The 23411-nt window shown below is 40.5% G+C and overlaps 1 protein-coding gene across 2 annotated transcripts in view; it reads left to right on the forward strand.

The window, feature by feature from the left end:
- The first annotated feature begins 733 nt into the window (after positions 1-733).
- CBFB (core-binding factor subunit beta) overlaps positions 734-23411 on the forward strand; it is a 44353-nt gene continuing 21675 nt past the window's right edge. For both annotated transcript variants that reach the window (XM_049804394.1, XM_049804395.1), the window contains exons 1-3: positions 734-882; positions 1151-1237; positions 5842-5958. In XM_049804394.1, coding sequence (XP_049660351.1) covers positions 805-882; positions 1151-1237; positions 5842-5958 — 282 coding nt within the window. In that variant the 5' untranslated portion in view covers positions 734-804. The remainder of the gene's footprint in view (positions 883-1150; positions 1238-5841; positions 5959-23411) is intronic.

Here is a 23411-nt window from a genome sequence, read left to right on the forward strand (position 1 = left end):
CCTGCCCCCTCCTCACCGCCACCGCCCGCGGGCTGGGGGTGGGGGGGAGGAGGCCACGACGCGGCCACCTCTCCCTTCTCCCCACGCGAGCGGGACGGCGGGAGCAGGTGCAGGGGGCGGCCCGGCAGGGACCGCCGAGTCCCCGCCGTGAGGAGATAGCTCCCCATCGCCCGCGGGGCGGCGGGGGGCGGCCTCTGCTCGCCCGCGGCAGGGCTGAGCCTGCTCCCCTCGAAGCAGGAAGCCGGAAACCATCGAGACGAGCCGCGTTAACGCGGGGGGGGGGGGGGGGGGGTGGCGGCGGCGACCCCGCTCTCCTCAGCCCTTAGGGGTGAGTCAACGCCCGGGTGGGGGGACACTGACTCACACCCCACCACCACCACCACCCCCCCCGCCACCCCACCCCGCTTCCCGCCTCGGAGGGAGGCGCGCGAGCCCCCGCGGCGCATGCGCGGCGGCGGCGGAGTTGTGAATGGTGCGGCTGTTCGGCCGGAGTTTACGAGCCGGGGAGGAAGTCGGAGAGAGAGGGAGGGAGGGAGGGAGGGAAGGGGGTGGGGGGGCGGGAACGGGCAGCGCGCGGCGGCGGCGCGAGCTCCGGCGGCGGCGGCTGCTGCTGCTGCTGCTGCTCTGCGCGCGCGGCACTGGGGGGGGGGGGGAGAAGGAGGGGGGGGGGGGGGAGGAGGGTGGAGGCGGGGGGGGGAGGGGGGCCCCGCCGCCGGCGGGGGCTAACAAAGGGCGAGGCGAGCGCTGGGGCTGGGACAGCGCGGGGCGGGAGGGAGGGCAGCCGGCGGCGGCGGCCCCACCACCATGCCGCGGGTTGTCCCCGACCAGCGGAGCAAGTTCGAGAACGAGGAGTTCTTCAGGAAGCTGAGCCGCGAGTGCGAGGTGAGGCGGCGGCGAGGCCCCCCCCTTCCCTCCCTCCCTCCCTCTCTCACTCCCTCCCTCCTCCCCTCCGCCCGCTCGCCGCGGGGAAAGTTTCCGCGGGCCGCGGAGGGGCCGGGGGGGAGCCCCGCGCTTCGCCTCACGCCTCAGCCGCGGCGGGGGAGCCGAGCCGCGGCGGGCCGGGCGGCGCGGGGAGGCGCAGTCTGTGCACTCCGCTGCCCCCTTATCGCCGGGATTGGCCCCTCCTGATTGCGCGCCCTGTTCTCCGCAGATTAAATACACCGGCTTCAGGGACCGGCCCCACGAGGAGAGGCAGGCCCGCTTCCAGAACGCCTGCCGCGACGGCCGCTCCGAGATCGTAAGTGGCGCCGCGCTCCCCTCGGGGCCCGCCGGGACCGGGCCGGGGCGGCCGCCGGCGCCTGTCAGCCGCGGGCGGGGGAACGGCCGGCACCGGGCCCCTCCGCGCTTCGCTCGCCACCACCCCCCGTTTCTTTTGTATTAAGTAAAAAGTTTCGGGGAGCCTTGGAGGAGGAGGAACGCTTCCAAGTAACTAAGCTAGAATGCTTGGCGCTGGGTGTGGCGGGAGCGGGCGGTGCGCGGTGCACGGCCGGGTCTGGGTGGCCGCGCCGTGCTGGAAAGTTTTCCTTCGGGGGGAAAAAAACCCAACCAAAACCCCTACATCTGCCGCCTTTCAACCGCCGAGGGAAAGGAGGCTTTCGTTAAAAGGCAACGCTTCTCTCCCCACGAAGAATAGTGCTTTTTCGCAATAAGGCGTCAGCTGGCTCTGCCTTGGCTAGAGCAGTAAAAGCGCCGTCGGGTTAAAGGGGGGTGATAGGTAGGTGAGGAAAATCTCTCCGAGCCACCCGCGAGTGCGAACTGGCTGTACTTCCTTTCCAGGGCACGTGTTGCAATTGTAAGCTGCTTATTTCAGTATTCAACTTTTTTTCTCCCTCCCTCCCTCCCTTTTTTTTTTTTCTTCCAGAAACAGTAGCTTTCAGAAGTGAGTAAAATTTGTTCGTAAGGCACTAGCTAAAAGTCTCAAATAAGCTGTTTGATGTGTTTGTGAACTAAATCAAATGCTTTTAAAATTAGGCTTTGAAACTCACAACCTCGGCCCTATTTTCTCATTCATTAAGGTTAGCTACAGACTATTCTTCTGAATTAAGAAGTGAGATGAAGTATGGCTGGGAGTAGTCAAGAACTGACTAGTTATTTCCTGGTTTGATTTCTGCTATGTGTTCCTTCTATAGGACCAGTATCCCAGAGTACTGTTGCTAAGTCCGTAACTCTTTGCTGTTCTTAAAATGCAGAAGTAACCTCTTTTTCATTTACAGCATACAAGGAAAGACTAGGTAAAAATTCCCTTCCTGTAAAAAATAGCCCCTACTTCCACCAAGTCCGGTTTATGATAATTCTTTAATTTCACATGGTATTGATATTGCTAGTCAGTTCAAAATAAAATTATTCTTATGCACAATGAAATTACTCTTATGCACATCCAAACAAATATAATTGAATACCAGTTACTGCAACTGATCTTGCTCATTTGTGTTTGTGAATAAAAGAATATACACTCAAATACATGGTTATCTTTTACTGAATATCTTTATTTTAGCTGAATCTTATCCTTGCTCGTTACCTGTGGTCTTAGAACCTGTAACATTATTTTGTGAGAGGCCCCTTGTAGTCAGTCTCTTAATTTTACTGGGTTTTTTTACATTCATTTTTCATTGTGCATGTTTGCTTCCTTTAAAAAGTCACCAGGGAAACAATGGGTAGGTAAGGAAAACGTAGGTTGCTAGCCTTTGAAGTTCCTGAACAGGTGAAAGTGCATAGTATACCTGAGTTCTTCCCTAAAAAAAAAAAAAAAAAAGTAGCTTATAAACTAGCTTTCTAATGCAGCCTATGCAGTTATTTATATAAATGGGAAATCACTGTAGTTTCACCTTTGTACTTGTAAGCCTGCTGCTGTCTTTCTCTGCCAGAACTTCATCCCTTGGAAGCAACCAGTGATGCCTGTTCTACGTATTTTTACTTCTGCTTAATTATAAAACAGCCTCTAAATTTCTTGATCTGAAACATCTGGTTTTGTTTTGTGACCAGGGCACAAGTAGTCAGGTTTATTTAGAAATGTAGCATGTGTAATGACTGATGTTAAAAAGAGCTAGCAATTTTACTTTTTTTTAGCTCTGAATGTTTTTCCAGACGTCAAGGATTTATTCTTTTATCTCCAAAGGGAGCCTTTGCAAATGACCTTGCGTATTTTTAAGCAGGCAAAAAAACCCAGAGAACAGCTTAGGGATTTAATGTAGAACTGGCAGTAGGTTGTTGGTTACTTCTGTCAAATAACTCTTGATTGAATAAAGAAAATAATTACCAGTATTACGGAGAAAGTAACTGTGAAATACTAAATAAGATTTTGGGTTAACTTGAAAATAACTTCACATGTTCAGTTTGTTTTGGGAGCCTTCCTAACTACCTATTTGTTTGGAAGGTACTTGTATTTACATTGTGTACATGTGGGTCAGATCACCCTTGTACTCCTGATAAGCTTTCTGCAAAATTTGAAGCATATGTGTATGATAGCATTTTGGACTGAGCTTAAAAAGGCTGTGTATAAAAAAATTGTTTCACGTTTAAGACCAAGCTAGTGGTGTGGTTTTTTTTTTTTTTTTTTTTTTTTTAATTTGCTTTTACTAGAAGAAAATTGTTGCATTCGGTGTAGTCCTGTGTGGTTACTAGCAAGATTGTTCTGGAGTTTTTCAGTATTGACCTATGATTTTGATTTGAGAAGCATGTGGGTGTTTTAATTGGATGGGTTTATCTGTTCAAAGGGAGGGAACAGGCTTCAAAAATCCAGAGAATAAATATCTACATAGCTTTTTAAATAGCCTATGGTTTAAATGTTGCCTGCATGACTCCATGAGGATGTGGGAATTTGTGTACTTGAATTTTCTTCTTTTTTCTGACATTTTTCCCATGGTTTTTCATGGCCCTCTAGCACAAGTTGGGGGGTGGAAGCAGGGAGGTGTGGGCACTTCACTGTCTCCCTTGGTTTCCCAGAAAGCAAGTACAGTACTTTTGACCCAGTATGCTTGGGGCCTGCAGAAACTGGAGTGGTCCAGAGGGCTGCAGTGGTCAGCTGGTTTACACTCAAAGATCTCGCTCCTTGGCATTTTGTTTTAAGTGTAGAAATTAAGGAGTATAAAACGCGTATTTGCTAAAGATGCTCAGAGGTGACAAGGTTGTTCTTGGAAAGACTAAATGGTGATGACTTACGAGTTAGAAATATTTGGAGATAGGTATAATGTTTTTGTTGGTCTCTAAATAGAATCACTTAGAAAATAAAGGGATAATAGAAGCTAGTCAGCCTGATAGTGATGGTCTGCAGCCGTCGCAGTTTTGATGCTTCCTATTTGTGCAAGTGTATCCTCAATGAAGCTTCTATTACATTGATTGAAATGTTTGTCTTTGCGTATTGTAGGGCAAACAAATATTAATGTACCAATACAATATCCCCCCCAGTATTAGTAGGACCGATTCATCAATTTTAATGACATTGAGAATGTGCTTAACAGGAGATTTAAAAAAAAAAATAATTAAAAAATCTGCTTTTAAGCATCGTCTGGTATGGAACCTGATTGCAGAGTATTAGTCTCCCTTGGCGGAGGGGAAAAAGTCAAGACAAAGCACTTCTACTTTCAGAATGGGAGGTATTAATCCTGTGACAGACAGTGTTGCAGTACATGACCGGAACTATCTTAAATAACATGTAGAGCTATTGTGTCATAGGTAGCAGTACAGTTATACTATAAAGTTGCTGAATTCTGCGTTGCTTGAAAGGGATCTGCTTGTCAGGAAATTCCAACTGTTAGAGTAATATTTTTATAGCTTTTAAGGAAAACTGTATTCTGGATTAATGACCATTTATATCTAAGTGATCACAGTAATCCATACAGTTATTTGATTGCACCAAATTACATTTAACCCTGGGATTTTGAGTAGAGCTGTATTCTGGGAGCATGTTCGAGTATTCGCAAGCTTACAGGACATACTTGGTTGTACCAGAGAAGGGTATAAATACTGTGAATCTGGCTTCTACTTGCAAAAATCATTTTTTATTTCATGTCTAGAAATTGACATACTCTTCATGGCTTGGAGTTGATAAGATATACAAATAAATACAGAGTTTATAAAGAAAACTGAATCTTATTTTCATTTGAAACCATAGAAAATTATTTACTTGAAAGCAGTGTATGCTTTTTCTAATATGGTTAAGTCAGTCCCTTTAATGATTTTTACAAAGGGCTGCAGCTGAGAATTCCTATGGTTGCCTGTTCTCACTGACAGCATCTGCTGATTTGGATTTCACTGGTGTCTTAATGTGGCAAGAGGACTTTTGTCCTGTGAAGTTTAGTTGAGCTGTATATTGATGCTGCTTGCCTGTAGATGATAAAATAGGAATATTTACATTTCCGTTCAGATAAGTGTTTATCTAGGTACAAGCAGATTGTGAAAGGAATGGAGTCCTTTTCTTTCTAAAAAAGTTGTCCCTAGTAACAGGTCTCAGGAGTTCATTTTCCGTCAGCAGTACTTCTTTTAGAGATGTGCAAGCTCTTTAAAAAGCATGGGCAATTTTTAATGTTGCAGGTACTAAGTTGGTGCAGGGTATCCAGACAGAACTGAAAGGACAGATTCTAATGTCAGCAAAACTGATTTGAAAGAAGTATTGATTCCATGTTGTATTTTATATCTGAAGCAGCCAATGGCAAATGTTGTCAAAATGGAATCAGATGTTTGTAACTTAATACTTAAGAAAAATGATGAGTGCATGTTTTTGACTTTAAGTATTCTCTATGCTGCCTGGCTTAAGACATAAACTGATGTAAAAATAAATGACTGCCTGCATAATTTATGTAATGTCTTGCTCCCTGATCCTGTTTGTATTGATTTTTCTAAAAGGCTTTTGTGGCCACAGGAACCAATCTGTCTCTCCAGTTTTTTCCGGCCAGCTGGCAGGGGGAGCAGCGACAGACACCGACTCGGGAATATGTCGACTTTGAAAGAGAAGGAGGCAAGGTAAGAAGGAAATTGTTGTGACTGAAAGCAATTTTTATGTTGTGCTTATAAGTCAATTAGCATGGACTGCATGTGTGATGCGAAATTACTAATATTTCACATCTCGGTGTGTGTAGGTAGTCACGTGAGTACAACTGAAAGCTGGTAGGATAAAATCTGGTATCGCTTTGTTTAAAAGCATGTTAATATTTCTGGAGGGAAACGTGGGCAGTACTGGTGGCTTTTTATTATTTTGAAGAACAGAACTTTATTTCTACTGCCATGCTATGATAAAATTTTGGGGAACAATTTAAATTTGGTGTTGAGTCAGTGCTTCTAAAATGGTTCAGAAATTAGACTTTGGCCAATGAATTCTGGTAGATTAATGAAAATTTGCACTTTGAACAGGTTGCTTCATTGGGTCTTAGGTTACCAGTTGATATAGCAAGCATTCAGTGTGCTGCTTAGTGGAATGAAGCTTTTTTTCTCAGTTTCACCATAAGCTATAATATAGAAGCAGCATCCCTTTCAGAATTCTGAATGATTTCTGAATATTTTTTTCCTGAGGTCATTGTCCCATAGACTGATACCGAAAGCTAGAATTCCCTAATGACAGTGGTGGTTACTGTGAAGCTGTATTAGATTTAGAGTCACAAGTGTTGCTTAGTCTCTTCAGAATAAAGTTACTGAAATCACTTAAAACTGGTTTTGTTTTACAGGAGAAACATACCTTTAAAATGCAGATGCTGTCTCTTATCTATGCTACTGTAGATGATTTGGGACTGATCCAAAGATCACTGAATTCCATAGGAGACTTTCTGCAGACCTCAGTAGGTTTGAACCAGCATTCAAGCCCCCATAGCCTTTCTGTTTCAGGCTAATTTCTGTATAATTTTTTACTTCAAAAAATTTTAATAGACTACAAAATTCTTGCTTTTGCCTAAGATTTTTTTTTTTTTATACATTGCTGTTACAAATAACAGCTAGTGCTACCAAACCTACCAGGCTGGAGGAAATATCTGAAGCATATTCAGGTTTAATGGCATATTAGGTCTTTTAAATGCTGCTGGGTGGAAGATGAATACTTCCTATAGTGGGAAAACTTGATTGGAAGAAAAAAAAAATTCCTGAGGGCAGATATGGTATTTGGAATTCAAGTTAACGAGTTTTTTTGGAAAAACTCCTTTTCCATTTAGTCCTGTGAGGCTTGCAGAAGTTTGACAAATTGGGGGAGAAGGAGTGAAGTTGGCTATGCTGGGTACTGACTGCTTTACTAAGGAAACTGAATTGAATCTGGCTCTTATTGAAAAATATTGATTCTGGCTCACAATTGAATGAGGAATTTTCTTGTAATGTGTAAGAAGACTGAAGTCTTTCTAGCCAGTTCAAAACTAATTTTATTTACTCCTATGATTTTTTTAACTTTGTTTTCTCTGAATGAATTCTTAAAGTACTGAACTACTTCATCCATTTTGGTTTACATTGTCTTAATCATGTAAGAGCGTGGTAGATATGCTGTATATTAAAACAGAATATGAGCCTCATTAGTGAATGCCACTCCCTGTTTTATTTGTGTTTACAGTAAATTCTAGAGTGCTTCACTAAAACATTTAGAAGAATTCATCTGAATGAGGCCAGAGGTGGACAAACTAATAAATGGGATTAGTGTTATGCTCTAGTATGAACAAATGACAAATTCATCATTGTAATAAAACTTCACTAGTGTAAATCACACGTGAGTGCAGGCTTGCTCTGCGTAGAATTAAACTTGTCTGAAAGTAAGCCACTCCCATAACTTCAGACGAGGAGTAAGCAGAATTGGAGAGTGTTTCTCATGTTATCAACAGAAGCAGTTAAGTGTTTCATACGAATTGTCTGAGATTTTGTCCTCTATAGATTTTTGTCGTTTGCTTTTATTAAGAATTTCTTTCATAGGCTTCAACAGTCTCTTAATACCATGTGATTTTTGTAGCTCTATGCAACATTGTTTTATGAGCTTTGATTCTTGAGGCAGTGCATAATGTGTGTTTGTTCATCACTGGATTTAAGCCAGCAAGGCATGTTTTTAATTATATGAATAGAAAGAGGCTATGGGGGGAGCTGTCAGTTAATTATTATTTTAGGCATTAGTTTGAGATCTAGAATGTAGATAAACTTACCAACACTAGAATATTTTTATTCTGGAATTCTGCATTGGTGCTTGGCTAAGCAAATGGTGGCCCAAAATAGTTTCTCCAGAGCTGAAATATGTCACTAAGCAGTTTTGTACACAGATTGACAAAGCTACCAATGCAGTATCTGCTAGAATTGCTTCTTAAATGATTAACTTCTAGAGCAACAACCTTGTGAATCCATGCAAAAGTCGGGATTCTGTGAATATTTACTTCATAGGCTTGAGGCTTTTAGTTCTCGTATTTCTTAACTGAGGGGTTTTTCATATGCTTAATTTGCCTTTTAATTTGATGCATCTGATGTTCACAATGGGTGGGTAGGCCTCTAGTGGATGCCCTGTCTTCATTCATTCAAGAATTGGATAGCTAAGTGTTTACTTCATGTTTCTACTCATTTTAAACTCAAGCTTAATGGGTGGGTTTTTTTCAGATAGTTCTAACATTCTGTGCTGACTTTGACCTGTAGCAAATTTAATTGTGTATTTGAGCAATTTTTCAGGTTTGTCATAGCAAAAGAAAAAAGTAGCATTAAAAACAGGTCCCTAGATCGTAAAAATGATAGAACATTGTATTTCATTGTGATCGTGGGGATGTGGGGTGTGTCAAATTCAGTGTATGTCCTGTTTCTGGATATCCGAATCATACCAAGGCTACCTGATACTTTGTGTTGTCAGCTAATGTCCAGTTCTTTTTGTTTGTTTAAAAGAATAAATGAATAGATATTGTTAAGAAAGTCAGAGACAGACAGTGTAGTAGTATAATATATTGCCTGAAATCTCACATAACTGAACCCTGGAATGAAGTGGAGAGCTTTATTTTCACCTTGGTTCTCTGGTATCATTAATTATTTTGTCTAGCTTTATTTGTGCTTAATGAAGTTCTTTAATTTTTGCTTCACTTTTATACTTACACCATATGAAGTTCAGGCTGAACTCTGTGTGTGGACTTCAGTGCTTCTTAAAAATCTAATTTTACTGAAAGTCCCCTTGTTTTGTTAAGAACTGTGTGATCAACTTTCTTTGCATGGTTTGTTTTGTATACTACTTACTGTAAGACAAAATGTTCCCAGTTTTCATTTGTTGTTCAAGATGTTTATATAGCTCTGCTCTTTCTTACCTGAAAGAACATTAGTTCTCGGGTATTGTTTCTTACTGTTTAAATACCAGTCACTACACCAATGAAACGTGTGAAGTTTTTTTACTTCCCCTCCCCTTTATAATACTATTTTCCATCTCCCTTTTAATGCAGCTTAACTTCCTGTCTGCTGTTTGGTGGCAGCTGCTCATAAACCAGAGTCTTCAACACAGGCTTATTTCAGTATAATACACTATGAACTCTGGAACTCTGGAGGAAAGCACATCAGACATGATTTAAATTGATTCAGAGTGCCTGGTATGCCATGTCTGATGTAGCTAGGATTTCTACTCATTAGACCATTAGCATTGTTCTAGCCGTAAGTAAAGATTACTGGACTTCATTTTTCTTCCTGAAGATGCTGAGTGTCTACTCATGCAGTTTTTTTGTCGTAACTAGGAAATTTTATTTAGCTTTAAGTTGATGTTAAGTGCTTGGATGAATCTAAAAAACTGAAAATCTCTGTTGTGCTGCAGACATTACAGCAGTTACAGAAATGTAATGAGAAAGGTGCTGTATTTGAATAAAAACTATGTTTAAATGGCAGCCAACAGTAGCAGTTTTCCACTTCTGTCCTCTTTTCTCACTAGATGTTTGATAGACAGGACTTGTCCCCAAATCAACTTTTTCTTTTCTGACTTTGGCAATAAAATTTCATAGAGTATTGGGATGGTGTATTGGCTGCTCCATTTTCTGAGCAAATGCAGTTTCCAGTCAAACGTAGGATCACAGTGACCCAGTGGAATTTGCTTGGAACGCGAAGGCTTAATTTATGAGACATATCTGAATATCAGTGCTAACCTGTACTGAATCAGAAGTTTTACTTTCTTTACTTTCTTTACTTGCTTTGGTCCCCACCACTTCCTGAAGAATTTAGATGAAACATTAAGTCATTCAAACAAAGTTGGAGTAGCAGCTTTCTTCAGGTATGCTTACTTTTAAAAAATTGGTAAGGGTGTCTGGGAAACTGATTTACAATTTCGGCTCTCATTGTACCCTGACTGTAGTGCTAAAGAGCCATACTCCTTACGTACCTATATTTTCATTCCAGCAGTATTTGGGGTTTTTGCATTGTCACCATCTAAAATGTTCTCACAGTTAGCAGTTACTTGTATGTGTTCCCTGCAATCCACTGAGTCTCTGGACAAAAAGGATTTGAGTTTAATTTTTTTCCAAATCAGTGGGAAAGGATGTCTGATGTTAGGGATTTAGGGAAAAAAACAACAGTATGCTAGAACCATAATACTAATTAAACACCACACTCTCGTGTGCCACCCTGTAGGACAGACTGTCTCAGCCATGAGATGCGTGTGTTCTTAACAGTTATCAAGACTTCATCCATTTATTTGTCTGTAGTATTTTAATGCTGCTTCAAATTATTGTGAAGGTCTCTGTTTAAAGTGCTTCAGGAGACAGTGCTACACCCCTGAAGAGTTGGGCATCACTTAACAAAAGTTCACGGAGCTATTTGTATGTGGCGGAGGCATATGGGCATGTACGATGTAACTTGGTTAAAGCGAGCAAATGTCAACTTTTAAGGGGTATCTTGGCATTCTTTGTGGATTGTCTCTTAATATGTGAGGGCATCTGGTGAGGACATTTTGTTTCCCAGGAGTTGTCCTGCTCATAAACGCTTTCTCTTGCAGAAGAGTCTTGTTGCTTCCAGATCTGAAGTAGAGCTGAGGTTCATTGCATAGCTCTGTACAGGCCTTGACTGATTTTTTAGCTAGTCCCTTAATGCACTGGTGCATTAGTGTAATGATATTTTGGGGTCTGCTGTTCTCTCCCTTCGCGCTAGCAGAATGATACAGAATTCCTCTTCTTACTTAGTTTCAGCTTACTTCAGGAATGTGGAGCAGGGAAGATCTGACTGGTGCCTGTCCTCAGAGCTGGTGCTTTTCCTGAGCACTCTTAAACAACTGTTCATCCTCCTACTTGGGTCTACCTGATGACCCCACAACCCCAAAACATTGTGGTAACTGGGAGAGATTGTTCTGTGAAGAGCAGCTGGTGGTTCGTGAAGGCACATCAGCTGCTGAAATGTCTGTGTGCTCAGGCCCTTCGAGGAGCTTTTGCCTGTTTCAGCCAAGGGAAGTGGTGTTGCCCTGGTGAAGCCCACATCGCTGTTGTTGCTTTTATTTATCTTTCTCAGGCTTTTTCTGTAAGCTCCAAACAAGAAAGTCAGTGTGCAGTTATTCTGACAGCAGATAAATGGGTTTGGTGGTGTATCCAGTTTGTACCCAGCCTGGCTAAACAGCTTAATTTTTTCTTGGAGTTGTGTGGTGGGAGTCCTGCAAAGGCTTGGTGAATGAGAAGAATCCACTTTACTGGGTCGTCCCCTTGATCAGGTTTCATCCAGGATCGTCTGTATGGTTTGGGTAAAACACTAGTTTTCTATAGATGCTTGTGATTCTAGATTTTATTACTGTGTTTGTGCTTAAGAGTCTTTTATTTAGCTGAGACTGCTCAGTTTGGTGTCGTCCCCCTCCCCCCCGATAAGTAATTTCTTTTCTTATGCTCCTATACCATTTTTGCTTTAAAGGAGAGTGAAACTTTTTCTTGTTTTGCATAGATACTTTGAGGTGTTATTCATTATGACCTGGTGTTGCACGGAGGAGAACTGTTTAATCAAAACCACATTTGAAGCCAGGTAGTCATAGTGTACGTTTGCTTATTCACTTTCCCTCACAATTGGGAGATGCCTCTATCTGCATCCAGTTCATATGCTATTAACAGTTAAGAACTTGGATTTTGGGAAGAGGCATCTTCAGCGCTTGCAGCCTGTTAGGCACACGTTGTCCTGTGCTGGCAAGCAGCCACTGGCTGAGATTTGGCCAGTTGTTCCTGAAGAGTGATTTATCATAGGGTGCCCTCAGCCACTGGAGCATGAGTCACACCAGGCATCTCTCATGTGACACGTATCCACAGCCTTTTCCCTATAATCCTTTCACGCCAAATACTTTTGTTACTGCACGCAGCCTTCTTCATGCATTACAGTTCATGCAGTGATGATGCCATTTTGAAGCAATACTTAATGAACAGTACTTACAGCATGGTTGTGCTGTTTGTGATGCCTACCTATCAACCCTTTCTGTAGGTCCTAAGTACTTAAGATCTGCCATCAGTAAACCTGCTTTTGATTATCTTTTATTACATGTTGTAGAAGCAGTTATTCAGTCATATTTTATATATTACCTTGAACTTTTTCCAGTGGTCTAAATGCACCCATTAGAGTTCTATAGTCAAGACTTCAAACTTACTCATACCATCATCCTAAAGTTCCCAGAAGAGGAACAGAACCAGAGTTAGTAAGCTAAATTTTGCATTTGGGAACCAGCCGTATGTAAGGGCAGATGAGTGCTGTGCAGACAAAAGCAGTACTTGAGATCCCTGCAGCATAGATACTGGAAGAAATCCAGACATTTGGATTGTTGAATCCTCTTGTTTGCCTGTCAGTCTCCACTTGCTAAGCAAAGTTGTTAACATTATGCTTCTCTGCTCTTCTTATAAATGAATGAGAAAAGTAAGAGCATCACTGTTGAGGATGTCTGTTTCTTCATGAAAATCACTTAATACTTCATACTAAAAAAATTAAAAAAAAGAAATTCAGTAAGGTGATGAAACATTTGCTACAAGAAACTGTCACTTTTCTGAAAGTTACTGAAATGTTTCCTCAAGCTTTATTGTCCAAAGCACGAGTAACTAAATGAGCTAATTAGCTTGCATAATTGCATATTTGATGTTTAACAAGTTGGCCTGGTGAAATATGTACTGTGACAATACGGAGAAAAAACAAGCACTCTTACACAAGACTGCTATTCCAAGAAGATGAGTGCTAATGAAAGGATCATTTTGGGGGGAATAGCTGATGCTGCAGAGCTTTTGTCTAAGCAGAAAGTCTGTATCTTTTCTGTTACAGCAATATCTAGACTTGTATATGAGATCCAAATTGTGGCTACTTGAGTCTGTGTAGAGCTTCTGCCTTCTTTTCTGTACGTAAGATAGTTTGCTTTGTTGCAGGCAGCAGCTCTACGTTGTGGGACTTCTGGGTATGCAAGTTGTTTTATCTGTTCATCTCAGTATAAATATAGAACATAAAACCTATGGAAGGTGACAGAAGGGAGTTCTTAAACCTGACATAATTTTTACAGTAAGGGTCATTAAGCTTTCAATTGTCTATCGAAATACAGTGACTGAGGACATAGTGTTGTCTGTCATATTTCAAATACTTTTAGGTCTGAAATTTAGGGCAGAAAACAGCTCAGGACATAAAAGCCCCTGTCAAGTGTTCCAGATGAAGTATCTCTTGACAGCAGTTGAGGAGTAGCCAGCATTGTTTGACGAAACAGGTTGGAGGTGACAAGAAGAAATTTTTAGCTTCTCTTCAGCCAATGTATTCCTTTTTTTTAAAAAAAAAAAAGATTAGAAAAGGGGAAGAACTTACACTCTTCGGTAAAGGCAATGTTGGACTTTTTGGAAAACTAATACAAGCCTAAAGAATGCTTAAGAATAGGAAAACTAAGGCAGGAAGGCATCTAGACAAAGTAAAACATCTACAGTAGTGTATTTTTCTCATGCTACTAAAGAGCGTTTGGGGATTTCTTTATAAAGCTTTCATGCTTCTCTGATTTTCTTTATTTTTTTAAATATATTGAGGGCAAGCATTTTCACTTGGGTAGAGGGGCAGTGGGCATTTCATGTCCAGATGCCTCCACCCAAGGGAATCAGGGTACAGTACCCTGCAATGTGATTGCGCAACTGGGTAGCCTGGTGGGTTTTCACTGCAGAAAACTATGAGGACTTTAGTTATAGCAAACCAGAAAGCTGATGTTTCTAATCACTTTGAAAGGTCTTAAAACAGACTGTATGTGAAACATACGGGATGGTACTTTCCTGAAAAAGCATTCAGAGAAGTAGTATGAAATTTTTTTTAAGCTGTATTCTGATACCTAGAACTTGAAAATCAGACTTTCGAGGAAGTGTAGCTCATGTCAGCTATAAATGTTCTGAACTTCAAGAAGATGAATCAGCAAGTGGTTTATAGGTAATAAAAATAAATAGTGCATAAGAGTTTAAGTCCATTCCCCTCTCCTGTGGGTCCATACAGTGTTGGTTCTGTCCTTTCCTGGTCTTGTGCTGGGAGAATTCTTGTTGGATTTTGGCTAACCAAAGCTGTATTTATATTATTTGCTATCTTTATAACTGTGTTCATTTTCTTCAGGATTTTGCTGTTTGGAGAACTTGTTATTAAATATATATCTGAAAGTGTTAATTACTCTGTTAAAGAAAATTCCCAGCCATTACTAATGATGTTTCTCTGCAGAAGCTGATAGTTTTCTACAGAATAATTATGAGACTGTGAAATTTTGTTGGATTATGAAAGCTACATAGTTGTTATGGTAGACAAAAGACAAAAAAAATCATTAACTTGCATTATTTTAAGGCTTGATGCAGCACTACTTGCTGGTTGAATGAATGTTCACGCAGTTTTTCCAGACTTGAGTCCTGGAGTCCTGCCTAAGGGGGAAGGGTGAGGCTGTCAAAGTGTTCAAGAACATAATGAAAGCCGAAGGGCATAAGAGGCAACCTTTCTTGCCCCTCTCCTGCTTGAGTCAGTTCCTGGATGGTTTTTATTAGTTGCTTGCCCATGTTGTCAAAGTCAGGTTATCTTCTAGTTGAGTATACTTGCATGACATGTTTCAAATTTTCAGTTCAAAAATACAGGTTTAATAGGCTATTTATTTGCACACAGGTAGCATGGTGTCTAAATGCTGTGTTTTAGATAAACCTCTCTTTCTAACCCTCTATTGGAATTTCTTGTTATAACTGCTTTTTGCTATGCTATTTTCTGAAAGCTTGAAAAGAATTAATTTCCCAACCAATTTTGAAATTTCCGTCTGGAAAATATCTTCTGTCAACGTGGCAGAAAACAGTGTGTGTCCCTGTTAGTTAACTGGTTTTGTGAGCATAAGCATTTGTCGGTTACATGCACGTGTACTTGCAGCAGCAAAACAGCAGCAGTCTCCTAGCAATATTTTGCTGCAAAAACATTATTCTTTTTAAACATTGCAAGAGAAATTGGGTCTTTTTTAGTGCATGGCATTTCGGGAGAGTAGATTTGAAATCCAGCCATCTTTCTCATGTAGAATTGAGCGGTAAAGATGTACTGATAAAAGACTCTGTAAAGTATCACAGGGGAAAACCCTAGCATGTATTTGCCTTTCAGATTATCCTTATATTCTGCTCATTGCATTTTTGTTGATTCTCAGTTCCATCTATGTGGTTGGTTTTGTCTTTTTGAAGGCAAATGGAGTGAGTCTGAGCATGAGATGCATTTTATGTTAGGAAGCATTAGACCTTTTTGTAGTGACACTGTGAAAATAAGCTGCCACCTACTTTTTGCTTTGTATTGGGGATTTTTTTGGTGGGTTTGGTCAAGTGTAGTGTATGTTTCCTGCTTAGTCCATCAATTACAGTATTTTGGAATGATGAACTGTGCCTGGAGACTTGATATTTAATGATGAGTACAGTTTCTGTGCAGTAGCATTTTAGTAGGGTTTTTTTCCTGCTAGCTTCTAAGCATAAGTACTGACCAGTGATCTTAATTGAGCAATAAAATGCTGTAGTCTCCACAGATTTTAATCACATTTGCTCTGACATCCTTAACACTTCATATCCGTTCTTAGTTATAGACTTGTTTTTTTTAGTTAACTAATATAGTAACCTGCATAATTTAATGAAACATTGATCTGCTTTGGAAAAGGAGTCACAATTACGTAGTTGAGCTAACTATGCAGAATAAAACTAACAAGCAAAAAACCATAAAAATACCAGGTTTTCTAAAAATGACTTGTAAATTGTGTCTCTCCAGTAAAGTGAGGAACTGCTGATCTTTTTTTGATGTTTTAGAAACCAAACCAAAAACCATCATTGCAATATTTCAGTAATACAGAAAGCGTGTTGAGAGAGGTTTTGTCACAGCTCTGATACAACTTGTGAAGACACTTTTAATGAGCCCATGTATGGATATATTTACTACGTAGAATTGTAAAAATGGATTGTGTTGCATCCAAGTTTTATCTAGATGGGCATTTTTGGAAACTTTAGTTATATTTGTAATAAAAACAGGTGACTTGTATAGGCCTACTTAAAAATTGGCCGAAGTACATAATACCAGACCACCAGGTTTTGCTATGAAGTTGAAAATTGTAGCAAGTAATTTCTGAGATGGTTTTCTGGTTGTGAATTGGAGTGCATTCTTTCCTCGGGGAATACATCAAGAGAATGCTATCACTTGTTATCCAAACACCTTCTACCGTAATTAGAGAGCTAAAATAGATTTTTGTGTTGTTGTTCTTGAATGGAACTTACTGCAGAAGTTTTTTGAGATTTTTTTTTTTTTCTTGGCTGTGAAATGCCTTAAGCTAATATTTCAAGCTGTATCTTGAATCACCTTTGACAGTAGCATTGTATAAATTTGTAGGTTTCCATGGAGGGGGTGGGAAATGCATCTAAGAGCCTAAAACTTAGATTTTTTTTAAAAAATAAATTGTATTCTTCTGACTCCTGAGTCTGGCAGGTACAGTATTTTGGTAAGGGTCAGACTAAATTAAAAATCTGAAAAATGAAATCATGGTTGCAACTTCATTAATGGACTTTAAGCAGAAGTATGCAGAAGCAGAATGAACCAGGGATATATTGCTCTAAAGGGGGGAAAATCCAGGGGTTTAAAATCTTCAACAACAATTTTAACTGCTTATATACACCAAACCCCTGCAAATAATAGTTAAAATTAGTTGGCCTTGTGCTCAGCTGTTTTTACTTGTTGCTATTAAAGTTCTAGTACAGGCTGTTAGCAATTCATGGGATATTTTGTATTTCAGCAAATTCTTTTCTTAAAGATATTTTGTTCCTCGCAGTCGGTGAATTTGTATTTCTGCTGCTTTTTGTAATTTAAAACATTGTGGTATGAAAGATTGCATTTAGAACTTTTACTTTCTCCTGCCCCGCCCTAAGCATAACAGTCTAGATTGAGACTCTTAGCAAGTGTACTGTTTTGTTAATATTTCTGGTTTTGCTTGAGGAATCGACCTTTGTCATAGCTGATGAAATAGAGTAACGCTATTTCATTTTGAGTGTTAAACATTCTTTCAAAAAATTCTTCTTGTGTTCTGTAAAAACTAATGCCTGGGCGGTTGTTTATTGGTCTCTTAGTGTTTGGGGTTTTGGGTGGGCATTACGGAATGTGTAGGTAACATAGAGGAAAGAAGAAAACTAAGAAGTTGAAGTGGGCTTTTTGCAAAGAATATCTCGTGCACTGCAACAGGCCTGGTCATTCCTGATCTTACCAGCCTCTTTTCAAATTATTTTAAAGTGGCAAGTGTGAAATGTCTTTGGGTGATCACAAGAAGGAGGAGCTGTAGGAACAGGTTGCAGGCAGGGAAGTGTTGGTGCTGGGTGCTGCGGGGTCTGCTGTGCCTGCCTGCTGTGCTGTGCCTGGGCAGCCCTCCCACTCTGGCCAGTGCGGTGCCGGCAGTCAGTCCCACCTCGGCAGCCGCTCGTGAACCAGCAAGGAAAGGCTGTTGTCGGTGGTGTGGTATGGTTGTGACATAGGTGCCACCTTTGAGAAACTTAGAGCTGTATTCATCTTGAAAGCCACAGCTGGGTCATCCGTGTACAACTGTTTAGGAAAGACTCTTGTTTTGTCAGGAAGTATCGCTTCCTTTGCGTTTTTACAGAACAGTATAAGGTTTAAATTTTAACAAAACCTCATTTTCATTTAGTGGAAGCTGTTTCAAGATGTAGCTTTCAAAATAGCTTGGAAAACATTTTGTGTTTAAAGGAAGAATAATAATACACTTTGAGGCATGAGACAGAAGGATTGGTCTAAATTTGTTGGATTCTTGAGCTCTTATGATTTGTAATGTGTCTATTGTTCTAAGATTAAAAACACTAAAAAATCTGTTTCACTCTTAGTGACTTTCTAAATGGGATTCTTTTCAACTGTTTCTATTTACTGTTTCATTCCCAGTTAAAACTATGTTAAAAGGGTTTTGTTTGAGAACTGAACTTAGAAAGTCTGATAAATGTTGTAAAGTCTGTCCAGGACTTGGTTGGTTTTCATTAGTTTATTTTAAAATACGAGTGACCAATATCTAAAAGTGTAGTCTGAAGCCTTGTGTGGAGTTGTCAGTTTTTGCTGTAACTTCAGTTGTTGTTACACTAATGAAGGTACTATTCTGTTTTGTTCCCCAAATAATTGAGAATTTTAGTGTTTAAGTTATGTTGGAAAGTTTTAGAAAAGCTTTTTTCTTTTTTTTGCTGTTGTTGTTGTTGTTTGTTTGTTTTTGCATTTCATAGATTGTTTCCTCTCTCAGGCTCTGCCCCCTTTTTTGAAACCCAGGCTAGTGACCCTTCTTTGATTATGATATGAAAGTGAGTATTGGTATTTGGGGAGGCAGAGGACTGAATCAACTTCACTCTTCAGGCAAGAAATGGCAAGATCACCACGTTTTCTTTATGAAAATGTATATATACTCCTTTAAGATTTCTGTTAAAGGAAACAGATGAATACATGATTTCCTATTTGAACATTTTGAATAGGTAGTCTCCTTTTACTCAGCAGTATATACAGACCACATTAAGAGAAGCTGAAATGATGAGGTTAGCCTTAACGGATTTAGCATCTTTCTCGAAGTAAATGTTTAAAGCTGTTTCTTTCTTAGTGGTCAGTGTTTCATATATGAAGTTAGTGGGGAGACTGCTGTTTAAATATTTAAAGTGGGGTATGATTCAGGGGAAGGTGGGATCAAAACCGGGACATACGTACTTGGCTCAACCAAGAGAGCCAGCTTGTGTGAGCAGTTATGAATGGGCAGATGCGCGTGTGTGATGAGGCAGACGGTGAGTCAGAACTGAGCCTCTTCTGAAAGAATGCGTTTTGCTCCAGTGTGCTGGGAAAATGAAAACAGAAGGGAGGGGACTGCACCACTTCACTGGGGACTGGTGTTTCCTGGGGGGGTGAAGCTGGTCTCATCAGTGGCTGTTGTGAGCGTGCTGATTCATTAGTCAGTGGGTGGTGAGAACTGTGTGCAATCTCTGGGGGAGGAAATGGCTTGGTTGCTTTAGGGAGAAGGAACATTTTCTGTAACTGCAGGATGTGTGGATGGAGCATGCAGATAGCATATCTATAGCACATCAGTTAAATGCCCTGGTGTTGTGAGATAAGGATTTACTAGAGGACTAAAATAGGATGTGAAACTGAGGTTTTGCGTCTTGTGCTCAAGTAAAGCAGCTTTTTTTTTAAAGTCATTGAGAATTGTCCTCTGTCTGCTTCACTATATTCAAATCAAGTTTGGTTTTTAAAATATGAACGAATGGGGTTACAGGAGCCACGTCCCTGCCTATTTTTAACAACGAAGCTAATTCCCAGTTAGTTGGATGACAGGGTTGCTCATTTAAATGCAGATGAGAAGAAAATAACGGATTAGTTGAAAGGGTACAAAAAGGAAGGTGATATACACAATATGTTGAAGGTGTGGCACAGGTCTTTGAGATCAAGCCAGCTGGTAGGCAGAGAAAGCACAAGCACAGCCCAGCAACTTAGAGCCTGACATATTCATGCAGCACACTCTCAAGTTTACATGTGTTTGTGGTGCTGTTCATCCTCCATCCAGATAATCTGTCAGGAGATAAGAGTGTTTACCCTTGGTGATTGTTCAGTCAGCAAGCTGAATATCTGTTCTGACAATGACAGCCTGTTTCCAATGTAAAAGTAACATGTCTGCTTTTCTTGTTTAAAAAATTCTAATGCTACTTTGATTTGTAGTAGGAATTTGAAATGGAACGTGTAGTTTGAGGTGAAATTAAACTTTTGTATAACAGCCACCTGAACAAAAATTCAGGTGGTATAAGCTAGGAAAAATTGCATATTTCAGTATTTGACAGTTTACCTAGGTCTCAAAATCTAACAAACTAATTAGCTTTGTGCCGGTGTGTGGAAAACGAGGGTGCAAAATGAGGGAGAACTTATTCTACTCCTTAAATGTGCGTATAGTAATGCTTAACTTAGTTATACAATCGTCTACTGTCACTGTCAGAAAAGCCATACCTTGTTTGGTTTATAGGATGGACTGTACTCTGAAAGGAGGCAGCTGTGTAATATATCTTTTCCTCTTGTATGTCCCTATAATGATGTTTCTTTATGTGGCATTAAATTAATCTACTGAACATGAATTGTTCATGAATTGGTAATTGCCTGACTACCAGCCCCTTCTTCTTCCTACTGCTCCCTAGTGCTTTTCACCTAAGTGTCTTGAGTTTTACATGACTGACTCCCAGGTATTATTATGAAAAGCACCCAGACGTGTGGGGAGGATTTATAAAATTTAATAAATGCAGGTAATCTGGGGTTAGCAACAAAACCTTGAAAGAGTTATTCTAACAAAGACATACTTACATCTACTTTTAATCAAGTTGTATAGTTCAGTAGTAGTAAGGGGAGAAGTTGGGGTCGTTATAGAAATAATGTGGCTTTTGCCTTTGCTCTCTTACTGTGACTGTCTTAAGGCAACTTTCTGAAAGTTTTTAAAAGACAACTGTGTGCTGGATTTTGAGGTGCCTTAATAGATCATGTGCTCATAGACAAGAGCAGTAATTTATTAATTCTGTTAAGTTCGGAAATTGAAACGGAACCAGCTTGGCTTTATCTGAAGAGAAGGAAATAGGTGGTTAAACGGTTTTGGCTACAGTCTTACGTGGTTTGTGTTCTCCAGAAAAAGGAGAGGGGAAAAGGAGTCTAAATTCCTTTCTCTAAAGTAAAGGAAAAAGCACCAGTATGCTTTATTGTGTGCTCTAATGAGAGAAAAGTTCCTGCATAAGCGCATGTGGTTTCAATACGAATTATACAAAATTTGAATGATTATATAGTAATTTCAAAACTCAAATATCTTGCTAAGGAATTCATACTTTCAGAGGTGAAATATGTTTATTATCTGAGTTTCAAAGACCTACTGAATCCGGTGGTGTAAGGCTTTAAGGGCTCTGATTCAGGAGCAAAGGCAGAGTACTTTATCTGAAAAGGTCAGGCTGCATGCCAGTGGTTCACAAGATGCTTTGTCAGCAGCTCAGCTGTTGGTCAGTGTGCTTAGGGCAGATAGTAGACATCAGTAATCACATTGGCTCTGTCAACATGTTTCCTTTTTCCCCTTTGACTTCTGAAGACTTTCACAGAATTTCCAGCACTGCTCAGGCTTCCAGGTGATGTGCAAGGCATTGCATTTGAAGGACTGAGCCCTCAGCAGCTACATCTGAGCTACCTACTGTTCGCCCCGAGCCATGAAGTTTGCATATAATGCAGTAGCAACTGCAGTAACCAAGGCATTTGAACAGCTGCTGAAAGGAGGCGGTTAGTGGCAGCATAATATTCATTGTCAAAGAAACGAAACAAAAATTACTCTCCTTCTGGACAACTTGAAAAGCTACATTTTGTCATCTGTGGGAAGTCCTATGTGACTTTTGATGTCCCAGGCTTTTGTTGTGGGCCAGAAGGATAGGGGAGGCTAGGTGAAAGGTAAACCCTAAATGAAAATCAGCAAAATGCTTGTTTGCTTCTGCAAAAAGTAACTAGCATTAGCATACAGACTGTTTTGCCTTTTCAGACCCATATTTAGGTTTTGCTGCCTTTTAGTTTTTCCTTTTGAATTATTCTGCATTCTTCTTACAAGAGAATGACTTTTGATTCTAATAGCCTCTTTAATTGTCTTTCACTTCGAAGCTAATTAAACACATCTATTAAACTGATGGTGCGTACTTCATTTATTTCTTGTGAGATGAACGAGTGAAGGCTGTGCTGAAAGGGAGTAATGTTGTATTTCGTATGTTTGAAATGATTACTCTTGAAATGAGGGTTGTGGGAGGTGGTTTCCTGGTAGTCCACCTCTCACTCATGCTGATTCTGACGCCTCTGCTCGCAAAGGCTGTTGGCTGGTAGACCTGCACCCTGCATAGTGTGCTGTCATCACGGAAGACATAGGTGTGATGGCTTGCATAGCTAGTCTGTGAATCCAAGGACAGAAAACCAGTCTGTGCTCTTCTCAGTGGAGACCCTGCAGTAGGAGAGCTGATAACAAAGAAGATACATGCTTGAACTAGCCTTTATTTCTTCATTATTGAGCTACTGCATATTGTACTAATTTAAAACTTCTAGAGTATGTCACTTCATACTGCAGTGTGATAACTTGTAAAAATCGAGCTCAGGGATCAAATGTGTATTTTCTTTGGCAAATAACGTTACTTCTTTGTCAGTTAATTGTTGCCTTTCTTCCACTCATGGATTGCCTTTCATGTTGTTCAGTGCTTAATTTTACCAGGCCAGCCTTTGCATAAGGAAGGCTTACCTTCCTTCTGTACCTCTTGTATCCCTAAGCCCTTTCGTCTTCTGCTTGAGTGACCTTAGCTGGTAAGTGTGGAACTGAGCAAGTAGGCCCAGTTGGGGTACTTTGAAATGTGCTATAGTGCTAAACATCAATTATACTTTGCTGGTTTGTCAGAGGATGAATTTAGAACTATTAGAGGAGGTGCTGTGTGAAAATTCCGCTACCTAGCTAGGCCACTCCTGAAGACTGAAACGGCTCAGTAGGATTTTCAATGTCTAGGCAGTCTTTAAATCTGAAGTGGGTGCTGGCCTGCACAGGTGGTTTGCCTCTCTGGTGATTCAACATAGACAAACTTCTTCGGTTCCATGAGGGGTTTTGACTTGCCAAATGGGCTGAAATAACTACTGAAGGTGGATTTTTCTTTACAATTTAGGTTATTCTGCTGTGGCTTGTTTTGGTTTTTTTTAAGGCTGATGTCATTAAATACAAGGTGTCAAACTCATTTAGTGTTGTATTTGCTTCTTTTTAAATTTCCTGTGTGGAGATTAATCTCTGGTCTTCAGAAGGGGAAATACTTCTGCTTTAAATGAATGTATCATCTACCATTATCTAGATGTAGGGCCTTAAGCTCATGCATTATTCCTTGCTGCAGCTCAAGACATTGTGCACATTGGTGCTGTAGATGGGTTTTGATCGTCTGGTGTTGCTTCTTTTGAAAAGCCTTTCACAAAGGGCTAGAATAGACACAGGAAGACTTTCTTAATTTTAGCATGGTGTGTATATATAGTGTATT

The sequence above is a fragment of the Accipiter gentilis genome, chromosome 7, assembly GCF_929443795.1.
Source record: "Accipiter gentilis chromosome 7, bAccGen1.1, whole genome shotgun sequence".
Lineage (NCBI taxonomy): Eukaryota > Metazoa > Chordata > Aves > Accipitriformes > Accipitridae > Astur > Astur gentilis.